Genomic DNA, 12,306 nt, shown 5'->3' with positions numbered 1-12,306 from the left:
ACAAAAGTAGTAGCAAGGACAGGCTATGCATCAGGATAGGATTAACGGAAAACAGTAACATGCTACACTACTCTAATGCAAGCAGTATAGAGAAAAATAGGCGATATCTGGTGATCAAGGGGGGGGGGGCTTGCCTGATTGCTCTGGCAAGGAAGGGTCGTCAACACCGTAGTCGTACTGGGTAGCAGCGGCGCCAGTCTCGTAGTCTATCGTAGAGAAGAGGGGGAAGAAACAATGAATATAATGCAAACAGATGCATAACGATGCATGACAAGACAAGTAGCGGTGCTAGGGGTACCCTATCGCGGTATGAGGTGGTACCGGTGAAGGGGGGAAACATCCGGGAAAATATCCTCGGTGTTTCGCGTTTTCGGACAGATGAACCGAAGGAGGAAAGTTACGTGTTCGCTATACTAGGGATGCGTGGCGGACGAACAGGCTGCGTATCCGGATTTGTCTCATCGTTCTGAGCAACTTTCATGTATAAAACTTTTTCATCCGAGTTACAGTTTATTTTCTATTAATTTATAAATATTTAATCATTTTCTAGATTTTTTGGATTTAATTTAATTCGAAATACATTTAAATAATAAATGCTATGGATACACAGAAGTGTACCCAAAGAGGTGCTAGTGAAGCTGACAGGTGGGGCTTGTTGACTGGGTCAACTGCCAAGTCAGCAGAGTCTGACAGTGGGGTCCAAGGGCTGAGTCAGTGGTCCAGTTAGCGGTCAACATATTGACTGTTGACTGGTCAAACTTGACCAGTCAAACTGCAGGTGGGGACCACTCTTCAGTGACACAAGTCATTAGAATTTGTTAATGGACTAATTAAGTGAATAGGATCCACTAGTCATGGGGTCAAGACGCTAACCTAACCACTAATCAATCCCTAATTAAACTCGTATTAATCCTTAGCTAAAATAGGTCGGCCTCATCAGGCAGAGTACCAGCCGTGGCTCACTGATGGTTGGGCACACATGTACGCACACGCGCACGGCGCCATGGACACAGCCAGATGCAGGCACAAGGTGAGCGCACCAGGGGCGGCCGGGAACAGCGATGGGCATGGCGCGCGGGTCGCGGCCAGCAAGCACGGGCCACAGTGGGCACCAGCGCGCACAGGCAGCGGCGGCGACATCAGCAAGGAGCAGCAGCATCAGGCAACAGCAGCGGCCGGCTACGGCAGCGGGCGTCAGCAGCAGCAGAGCAGCGGTCAAGCCGCGAAGCAGCAGCGCGGCTAGCAAGCAGCAGGACCGTGGCGGCGGACGGCTAAGGCGCGCGAGCCGCCGGGGGCGCGCGCGTACGCGGAAACTTGAGTATGGCCATGGACGAGGACGTCCGAGCTGGGTGACGACGACAAACGGCGACGAACGGAAAGTGAAAAGGGGGGAATCGGCAGAGGAGCTCACTGTGTAGGCACACGAGGACCCGTCGATAGTTTAGGAGCAGCAGGCGTCGCCGGATCCGAAGAAGATCGCCAGCAGCAGCTATGGGGAGGATGAGGTCGATTCAGTCGATGCGGTGGCGCGGTGCTCGCGTTCTTCGGCGCGGACGAAGCAGAGGGACGCAGCCGGGCTCCTGAACAAGGTCCTAGGCCAAGGGGTGGTCGGTGGGCGCGAGGAAGACGCCAGCCATGGCGACGGTGGCGGTGGTCTCCTCCAGATCGGGAAGAGGGGCGAGTGTGGGGAAGAAGTGGGAGAGGCAAGTGGAGGGGAGGCGAGGATGGCCGAGGGGGCTGCAGGGGGTGGCGTCCTTATCTTCCCCCGTCGGGAATGGCGAGGTGGTCGGGGACGACCGACGGGCGCGCCTCGGTCGGCTTCCCCTGTAGCGAGGTGGAAGGCGACCGAGTGGGGTTGAGCGCAGGTGGGGGGCGGCTGGGCCGTTTGGACCGGCCTGGTGGGTGCAGAGGCCAGCTGGGCCGTGGCCCAGTGGGGGATTTCTTTTTATTTCTTTTGGTTTTTGTTTATTTGTGTTTTCTTTTTTTTCTTTTTACTTATTTTCCTTTTCTGTTTTCATTTTAGTTCCACATTATTTTTACTTAGTAAAATATGACAACAGCTCCTAAAATAACGTTCCAAAATAACCCTCAGCCATAAAAGGTTTTAACCCAAAATAAAATAGTTTAGTATTTTATAAAATACCAAAGGCATTTAAATAATGTTTTAGTTAGCGCTTAAACCATTTTAGAGCATTCAAACCTTTTATAAAAGTGTGGTATTTCCACCATAGTTACCTATGCATTATTTGGCACAACCCGAACATTTCAGTTTTAATATTTGAAAATCTTTACTGTTTGACTTGATTTTGATTTTGAATTTGGAATGGTTTCGAATCAATGCGAGTTTATCAACAGTAACCGAGGCGACGTGGCATCATTAGCAGAGGGTTATTGTAGCATAATTATCCGGGTGTCACAGACCCCCTCCGACATCAAGGTGAGACCAGCCAAATCCTCTTTTAGAAAGATAATTAAACGATATATATATATATATATATATATATATATATATATATATATATATATATATATATGAGAGGACGAAGAATCCCGACTGTTGTCGTGGGGGTCGCTTCTCCTTCGTTCCCGTGTGCTAGACATTTTGGTGTAATGCACTCGAGGACAAATGGAGGAGCGACCATCACCAACGGTCGAATGTATACACCACGTGAGCTAAGAGTTTTCAAGAAAAGACTCGACAAACCGATAGTCAACCCGTGATGAATAATAATGATCTAATTTTTTTTTGTAGTACATATATTTAATTGTACAAGTTTAATCTTTGAATTATGAACGTAGGAAATATTATCATCGGACGACGAAAGTCTCCCGGGGGAGTGCGAGTGGTGCCACGACGATTGAGGTTTTGCGACATGCCTCAACTGGACAATGATCGACGCTTCAGCATTAAGCTCGAGGAGACCTTCGATGTTGAAACGGTACGCAACGACGACAAGTGTTTTTTTCGTAATTAAGCATGACTTCAACTATTTCAACGTGTAATTTTCATCTTTTACAATTTGAGTATAGCTTACCCATGCCATGCAAGACGCTATGTCTTGAAGAGGATGGATTTTGAAGACCATGAAAATTTTGAAACGAAGAAAATTCACCTAAGGACCCATCATGATGTGGATTTTGAAGTAAATCTGTATAATGCTGAGAGCATAACCCATTTTGGTTGCAAAAATTGGGAAGCATTTTGCAAGATGTATGGTTTTGATGAGGGTATGCTTGTCACCATGGATCTTGGTGATCCTGAAATCGAGCAAGACAATATGGACATTTGGGTCCTTGTTGATACGTCTCCAGTTCTACCGCTATGTAAGTTTCTTAAACATAGTTAATTACTAGCTAATTTATATTGTTTATTTCAAAATAGTTGACAGCTTATTTTGATTGTTCAAACAATGTGCGGAACATGGTAGACAAAACCCACTACACCGATGGCTCCGAGTTAACTTATCAGGAGAAAAATCATCTGGTCGGATTTTGTACTGATCTTGAGAATTACAATATTTACAATCAAACTCCTCAACATTATAGTCAATACGTGCTACTAGTGCACGTGTTGAACTACGGTAACTACCATGGAGATACCCTGGTAAGATATTTTACTATTTACGACATCCGTGCATCTTTTGCATACTTATAAAACTAGTACATCATTGCTAACTATGAAGTTATTACTATATTTTTTAACAGAGAATCCCAGAGAATTGTGTGCCTCATTTGATGTATCAGAATGGCAGCCTTCGTGTTTTGAACATATATCCAGGTCATCCTACGAATCTCAACTGTCCATACCGGATTTCTCAAAGAAGTGGAGACATGCTAATCAATAAATGGAAAAAATATATGGACAGTCGTAAGGAGGTTCTTGGAAGCAAAAGGAAGCGAAGCGCAAGAATTGGAGACAAGATGATCTCCATTCTCTCCATAATGGAGAGTCAGGGTCTATATTGTTTTATGCTATTTTACCTTAAAGAGGGTATTTAGGCCCTACCTAATACTGATGATCATGTGCTAAGAACAAAGTAGGGTTGATTTGATGACTATTAGGATGATGATCGTATGACTTGTTATTAATAACGAGTAGAAGTTGTATGATGATGATTAGTAGGACTTGTTATTATGATGATGTATGATGCGAGCATGAAGAGTTATTATATATCTGTGGATGAAATGAACATGGCTTGGATTGAAGTGAAGGCAACATGCATGTGGTGCATGTCGAAAGTAGTACAATCCAAACTTGATCAAGTTAGGATTAGTATTACTTTCGACATGCACCACATATTGCCTCACTCAATCTAAGTCATGTTTAGGCATAGCAGTAGCAGTAGCACGGAGATAACAGAGGATACATCTCTCTATTAGCTACCTATATCAACCTAAATTAACCCCTAAACCACCTCCTTTAAAAAAACAGCCGCTAAAATGCTGGCGCGTGGAAGCTTATTGGTCCCGGTTGGTGCTACCAACCGGGACCAAAGGCCCTCCTGCCTGGGCTCGCCGGAGCAGCCACGTGGAGGCCCATCTGTCCCGGTTTGTATAAGAACTGGGACTAAAGGCCTAGAGCATTAATAACGACCCTTTAGTCTCGGTTCCCCAACCGGGACAAATGGGGCTTATGAACCGAGATAAATGGACCTTTTCTACTAGTGTGACTAGAACTCATGCACCATTTTCATGCCCATGTAGCTGGGACGAGAGTTCACGGGCCCAGCCGGACGCACCATGACGTGCTGCTTCCGCAGCTCAAATTTCGATGACATGTTTCAGTTATCGTTTTGTCATCGAAATTTTAGAGATGTCTAAAAACATGGCAAATTTAGACATGGTACTTGAGTTAAACTTGCCATGTAAAATTTAAAAGGAAAAAAGTCATTTATATCTTGACTTAAACTTTCCATGTACTTGAGGTTTTCTCTTTTTTGTATTCTTTTATTCAAAACATTTTATCTCTTGAATCATGCATTCAAATTTTGAACCATTTTCACCTTTATATTTCTCGCGTCGATATATTAGAAATTAGATCCTGTGTTAATATGCTTTAAAGAACCTTTTTGACAAAAAACTAGGAAAAAAACAAATGCAAAAAAATCTGAAGCCTGTAAGCACATTTGTGGTGCTTCTTGTGGAAGCAAATATGTGCTTCCTTTGGAAGCATAATTTTCTTCAAAGAAGCACAATTGTGCTTCTCACGGAAGCAAATTTGTGCCTCCACGAAAAGCAAATATGTTCATCTTGTGAAAGCACGCATTTTTTCCTTTTCAAGAAGTACAACTGTGTTTCTCATAAAAGTAAACATGTGCCTCCATGAGAAAGCACGTGTGCTTCTCGTGAAAGCACATTTTTTCGAGAAGCATAACATTGTTTCTCATGAAAGTAGATCCATGCATCTCACGGAAACATATCTTTGACCCCACGAGAAGCAAACATATCTCGTGGAAGCAATTTTTTTCTCCGGGAAGTATAGTTCTGCTTCTCGCGAAAGCATATTTGTACTTCTCACGAAAGCACAAAAAAATCCCGCGGAAACAAATTGCGTAATTGTTTTTCTCCAAATCCTTGGGAAAACCATGCGAAAAATAGAAATCTGAATAAACCAAAAAACCCATCTAAAAACCCAAAAACGCCTGCAGATTTTTTTTTAAAATGAAATCCAGATGGAGCACCCAACATGCGCCATGTGGCGATGACCGAAAGCATCGCTTTGCATGCTCCTAGGCTATCAAAAGTGACCCCTTCAGTTAGTTGCTCTTTTTTTAGGGATTCAGTTTTTTTAATCTAAACATACTTGCTTTATTCAATCAATGTTCATAGGAATACAATCGATGTCTAGCAGGTTTATAAGCCACAGATGGCGCCCGGGCCCCAGACCAAAAGCATGTTTAGCTAGCCTGTGTGCCTCTGCATTTGAATCTCGCCCTTCAAATACGAAGGAGCACTGCTGAAAATATGTAGCTGTCTCATTGATCTCCCTAACTATCGGTGCATACATTCCTCCCGTTTGGTTCTAAATATCTCGAACTACACCTTGGCAGTCAAATGCAATCACCACTCTAGTCAACTGGAGATTTGCTGCCAGCGCCCAGGGCTTCACGGCATGCCAACCCCTCCAGAGTGGCGGGATCGATCATCCCGCTATACTTCATGCATGAGGCTTCCAAAAAAATTCCCTCTGAGTTTCTGCAAACAGCACCAAAAGATCCTTCATTTAAATCTCTATAGTAGTAACTGCACCGTCCACACCTTATTGGGCCGGCGATCTAGTGAAAGTGCTAGAGGTGAGACGGTGTTCTATCTCGCACTAGGCGAGATATAGCTCAGGCGGGTCGATGCCTGAGGAAGATGGTTTTTCGCTTTAGCCTGCAGCAAGTGTCCGGCCTGTGAGCGAGCCCAAACGCAAGGAGCTGGACGCCGGCCGCCGCGAGCTCTGCTTTCTTCCCCGCCGCCGGCTGCCACAGCACGAGGGCAAAGGCGGCTTCTTCGAATCTCCTGCGGCCACACCGGCTGCTGCCCGAACGCAGTCCGCCGCGCTGTTCCTGCCGGACTGGCCGTGTGGGGAACGGCGCCCATCTCCGGCGACGGCGCCATGTACAACCATGTTGCTGTTGCAGGTGAGCTCTTGAGGAACTGGAGCTTGCATCTCTGCTACAGGTGCGCTTCGATTTGATTGAATTTCCCCCCTCTTTCTGTCAGATTTCGAGTTCCTTATTCGATCATTTTACAGACGCAACTGGAGCTGTATCTTCATTCCAGATAGGGGAATAATATAACTGCAACTGTTCCAGGCTCCGTTTTACGACTTACTGTAAGTTGTTTGCAAGTGAAAATTTTAGCTAGTGATCATCAGATATGTAGCAGTCATTTTCACATCTTTAGCTAGTGATCACATCTCACTGGTGAACAAAATCGTGGTTGGCTATCGTTATCGTGAGTTAAGGTGGTAGGTAGTACACATTTCAGGCCACCAAAAAGTATATATATATGCCATGGATATTCCAAATTTGACATGTTAGTATGTTGTTGGCTGCTACACAATTCATTAATGTCTGTCTATGAGCGTCGACCTGTTAATTAGCCTGACGGCGGCTCCCATGTCCCGACCGCATCATCATCAGCATGGTACAAACAACTACCTGAGGAATAACAAAGTCTTGGCCACCCAAGAAACAAACCAACCACCTTGGAAGTAACACCCACCCGGTTGCTCGCTTCTTTGAACTTGAACAAATCGCCCGGCCTCTGAGCAAGAACACAAGAACAACACGGTCGGTTTCCTTGGCACACCAGGTCAGCAACCCACACATTTCTTTTCCGGTTCCAGGTCCTCTCTATCATTTAAAATTCTCGCCCAAATGAGAAATAGCATACTGCTAAACAATGGCATGCCGTCTCTTAATCACTTGCTTTCTTTTTTTGGGTGAGAATAATTAGTTGCTTTCTTTGGAATGCCATTCTTTAGAAGTAGTTCAATATTGCAATCTTATCTTATTCGATTTGCCAAACGTGCACGGCCTTCTTCGTACTAAATACAGGATATATTGCTGCTGCGAGGAATAGACAAGGTCAAGCAGATCTAGTATATATACGTAGTATGACAATGCTAACAATCACCCCTCACCTCTTCCCCCAACAACTCCTTCTCTATCTCTCTAGCCAATAATTGATTGTTTGGTTGGTTGGTGTTATCCTTTTCTGTTCCTCTTCTCCTCTTTCTCTATAGCTTTCAGATGGGAGGCACCTTTACGGCAGCAGCAGCGGCGGCGGCACTGGTTCTAGTCATGGCTGGCCTTTTTGGTGCTGCAACTGCCAATGTAAGATTCCAGCAAGAACTGTGATGAAATTAATCTACCCCTCATCAGGTCACCATGATTTTCTGCTAAAATTGAGCTTTGGGTTCGATTTGAATTCAGATAGGCGACAAGTGCTTGACGAGTGCGGACTGCGGCGCGGGGCAGTGGTGCTTCGACTGCGAGCCGGAGCTCGCCGGCTCCCACTGCGTCCGCTCCGCCGCCACCAACCCCTTCCAACTTGTTGTAAGAGCTTGCTTAATTCTTCCAGTCGTTTGTCTCTTCTTCTTCTTTTTTCCTGTGTCAGAGAAGGAACAAGAACAAATTTTGAGTTCCTGTATTCCTCTTTCCACAAATTCTTGATTGACCAGATCTGTTTCTGAAACAAACAGAATGTGGTTAATGAGACGGGCAGATTGTAGTTCACCTGACAGCAAAGATTCTCTTGTTCAGTCCATTCTGACAAAACGAGGGATTTTATTAGGATACTTCCATAATTATATTTATTATGTAACCCTGACAGCTGTATATTGGCATCACATTCTCAACATGCATAGAGATCTCAGTAAGATATGACAGGGCTTTATGGCCTAATTTTCTCTCAAAATCGAGTAAGTGTAATACTACTCCGTCCCATAATCTAAGACGTTTTTTTGACACTACATTATGGGACGGAGGGAGTACTTCTCAAAATACCCAGTTAGGATTACAGGACTTGTTTATACTCAGTACCCAAGAAAATCATGATGAAAATAGCTTCTATTCATAGTCCTAATGTTTTATCCTGAATTTGCTTTGCTTCTGGTTTGTTCTTCAGAATAACTCGTTGCCATTCAACAAGTATGCCTATCTCACGACACACAATTCATTCGCGATTGTTGGGGAACCGTCGCACACCGGAATTCCACGCATCACCTTCGACAACCAGGAGGATACAGTCACCGATCAGTTGAATGTAGCTTCTGCGTCATCTGATAAGATTCTTCTGTTGTTCTACATGTCCTACCTTACGAGCATTAATTCTCTTCACAATCCCAATGTTCTACAGAATGGTGTCCGCGCGCTAATGCTTGACACATATGACTTCAAAGGAGATGTATGGTTGTGCCATTCCAGTGGAGGCAAATGCAACGATTTTACTGCATTTGTGAGTACATACTACTGAATATGCCTGCCTCCCTCATCTCCATATAGAGTTCCAGAATGGTGTCTGTAAATAATATTATTACTTGATTGTAGGAACCAGCACTGGACACATTCAAGGAAATTGAGGCATTTCTTTCTGCCAACCCATCTGAAATCGTTACATTGATCCTGGAAGACTATGTTAACGCGCCAAATGGCCTGACGAACGTGTTCAATACCTCTGGCCTGCAAAAGTACTGGTTTCCGGTTTCGAAAATGCCGCAGAATGGTCAGGACTGGCCTCTTGTCAGTGATATGGTCACAAGCAACCAGCGTCTCCTTGTGTTCACCTCTGCCAGATCGAAGCAAGTCACAGAAGGAATCGCATACCAGTGGAATTTCATGGTTGAGAACAATTGTGAGACACTACTTCTTTCGCACGAAACATTATGCTGCAGTTCCTCACTATCTCAAGTATCGTTGCTCTGAAATTGATTGATTTCACTGTGTTGAAGATGGCGACGATGGAATGGATGCTGGCGAATGCTCGAACCGTGCAGAGTCCGCGCCGCTCAACGACAAGACCAAGTCACTGGTCCTCATGAACTACTTTCCGTCTGTCCCTGTGAAGCTGACTGCATGTTTGCAGCACAACAAGGGCCTCACTGACATGGCTAGTACATGCTACAGCGCAGCCGGAAATCGATGGGCTAATTTCATCGCAGTTGACTACTACAAGGTATATTAGTTATATGTATATATAAATCTTTAGGGTCAAATACTTGTGTGTTCCACGAGATGACAACTGCAGATATTAATCTCAAAAAGATAACATGAAGACTTCTAAAACCTATGAACTATGTTGTTACACAAATTCAGTGATGTTTGCGCATATTTTGTGAAATGAACTAAATTCAGAGAAGCGAGGGAGGGGGCGCATTCCAAGCCACCGATCTGCTCAACGGCATGCTCCTGTGTGGATGCCAGGACGTCAAGGCTTGCCAGGTGAGTGCTAAAGATATAATTGCTTCCGCCTTTGTTGTGCATATATGCCTCTTGTTGTCTTTGTTATGTGTATCATGACATGACCTTTTTTTTTGTGGTGTTGCCTTTTGTAGCAAGGATCTAGTGTAGTATGCTCTGCCTGAATCTGTGAAAACTAGGACATGTAGCAACTGCACATACATAGAACAAGGTATGTATGGCACCAGGATAGGACTTCTACTTTCTCTAGTTTTTGCGGGAACTTCTCAGGTGGTTTTGGCTGACGTTCACCTTTATGAAATTGCTGCAGCGGAGAACTGGAGATGCATAGCCTGATGATTTAGTCTCAAGATGAGACAAGACATACTCTTTTTTTTTGGGCTAGAAGAAAGGCATACTTAGGATCCAGATTTCCCAAATCCAAAAGTTGAAAATGACGGGTTTCGGCAATGGAAAAAAGGTGAAGATGTTGGATAGTGCATTACAACAGTGAACATGATTCATCGATATGCTCTACTCTCGGTCTCGGGAGACATTGTAGTTCTGCCTGGTGGAATGTTTGACATAGATGGATTACACATCAAGATATATTGCTATAAATGAATTATTAATGGTTTATTATTATGGCTATTTTTGAATCTATTTTTTGTCATACATTTACTGTGTTTTGCAAATTTGCTCACATTATTGGCTAATGCATGTGCATTGCATGGGACGGACGGCAAGTCATGTTTGTTTGCTCCACGGTAGCAAGTCAGTTTGTAAAAGTAGGCATAGTACTGTGGGCATTGGTCAAAGTAATACTCCCTCCTTTCCAAACTATAAGAGTTTTTGGATATTTCAATATGGACTGCATACATACAGACTAAAATGAGTAAACAAACATACTAAAACATGTCTATATACATCTAATTCAGAGAAAAGTTAGAACATCTTATATTTCAGAACGGAGGGAGTAACATCGAAGCAATTTGTAAGAAAAGAAAATCTCAAACAACCTGTCTCTTCAGATATTAATTCTGTGCAGTTGAAACATATGTCGGTGCATTGACTATGTCGTCGCTTAACTGCGGGTCTTTTCAAAAACAAAAAGGCAGTAGGATGATTAGTTAATCAAATTAAGTCTTGATGCTCACTCACAGCAAAAATATAAGTGAAATAGTCCTGTGAAAGGAAAGCAAATGAATCGGATACATGTAGGGTATCTTGATTAGACGAGACACGGCAAAGATCCCCTTCCTTGTTTGCTTGATCTATCTGCTATCTTTTGTACTGACAGTGAAATGACGGATTAGTTAAAACTATGACCCAAAGCAAAGTTTACCTTCATTTTTTGTTTCCTTTCGTTTTTATTCTGTCTTTTCTTTGGTTTTCTTACCTTTTTTTGTTTCTTTCTCCTACTTGATTTTCTTTGTTTCTTACTTTCTTTTCTTCAGTTTTTTAATACATGTCTACATTTTGTATATGCATATACACTGGGACTATTTTTTATATATGATTAATAATTTTTAAATACAATATAACCATTTTTTCAAATCGATGATTTTATGTCTATTTTTATCATACACATTGTGCATTTTTGTATACATCTACCACATCTTTATAAACATTTACATTTTAAATACATGACTAATATTTTTTAAATAAATTTTCTGAATATTTATTAAATAAATGTTTGTTTTATATATTTTAAATTGTATAAACATTTTTTAAGTGTCACAAACATTTTATTTGAAATGCATTAACACTTTCAAAATTTAATATATTTTTTGAATGGTAAGAAACATTTCTTTTCAATTACAAGGACAGTTTCTTTTATAACATTTTTTAAAATTATGCCTACATTTGTTTGAAGGGTGTGAACATTTTTTGAATTGTCACATACTTTTTTGTTAATCATAATTTTATTAAAGTTGCACGAACATATTTTTAGCATTTCAGAAAAAATTAACATGGCGTAAATATTTTTACTCTTATTTATATCTAAATATAAATAACTTTATAAAAGAAAAAAGGACAAAATCAAGACAAACGAGCCATCTAAGTGAAGAGAACGATGCAACTACATTTATTGGGCGATGTAGACGACCTCGAGTTACAGGTCACAGATGGGCGCCCTCTCGCTTATAGTGAGACCATGGCAACACTCTGGATAAAACATTAGAAAAATATTAACCAAACATTTGGAAAAACTTAAATGTGTAAACGGAAAAGTTTTATCACGTATACAAAAAATGCAATGCGTATGAAGTTTTTTAATCATGTATTAAAAAAATGTTAATCAACAATTTGAAAAAAAAGTTGAACACAGATTTAAAAAATGTTATTTAAGTATTTGAAAAATGTTAATCAATCATATGAAAAATGTTAAATGTGTATACATAAATGTGGACCG

At 42.1% G+C, this 12,306-nt stretch overlaps 1 protein-coding gene across 4 annotated transcripts; it reads left to right on the top strand.

Annotated features, from left to right (window-relative positions):
• Window positions 1-6,357: 6,357 nt before the first annotated feature.
• On the top strand, window positions 6,358-10,551 carry LOC123102030 (PI-PLC X domain-containing protein At5g67130). Of its 4 annotated transcripts, none has more exons than XM_044523299.1 (11): window positions 6,358-6,626; window positions 6,740-6,820; window positions 7,131-7,826; window positions 7,926-8,048; window positions 8,620-8,757; window positions 8,851-8,949; window positions 9,042-9,345; window positions 9,443-9,666; window positions 9,846-9,932; window positions 10,046-10,122; window positions 10,222-10,551. In XM_044523299.1, exons 3-10 carry the CDS (start codon window positions 7,743-7,745, stop codon window positions 10,073-10,075), a joined length of 1,089 nt encoding a protein of 362 aa, XP_044379234.1. In that variant the 5' UTR covers window positions 6,358-6,626; window positions 6,740-6,820; window positions 7,131-7,742; the 3' UTR covers window positions 10,076-10,122; window positions 10,222-10,551. The 4 variants fall into 4 exon arrangements, with proteins under 4 accessions (XP_044379234.1, XP_044379231.1, XP_044379232.1 ...); XM_044523297.1 differs by having other exon boundaries at window positions 6,360-6,666; XM_044523296.1 differs by having other exon boundaries at window positions 6,740-7,826.
• The last annotated feature ends 1,755 nt before the right edge of the window (window positions 10,552-12,306 follow it).

This window comes from Triticum aestivum, chromosome 5A, assembly GCF_018294505.1.
Source record: "Triticum aestivum cultivar Chinese Spring chromosome 5A, IWGSC CS RefSeq v2.1, whole genome shotgun sequence".
Lineage (NCBI taxonomy): Eukaryota > Viridiplantae > Streptophyta > Magnoliopsida > Poales > Poaceae > Triticum > Triticum aestivum.
The sequence above is the reverse complement of the archived record's forward strand: the minus strand, read 5'-3'. Positions and strand labels throughout refer to the sequence as shown.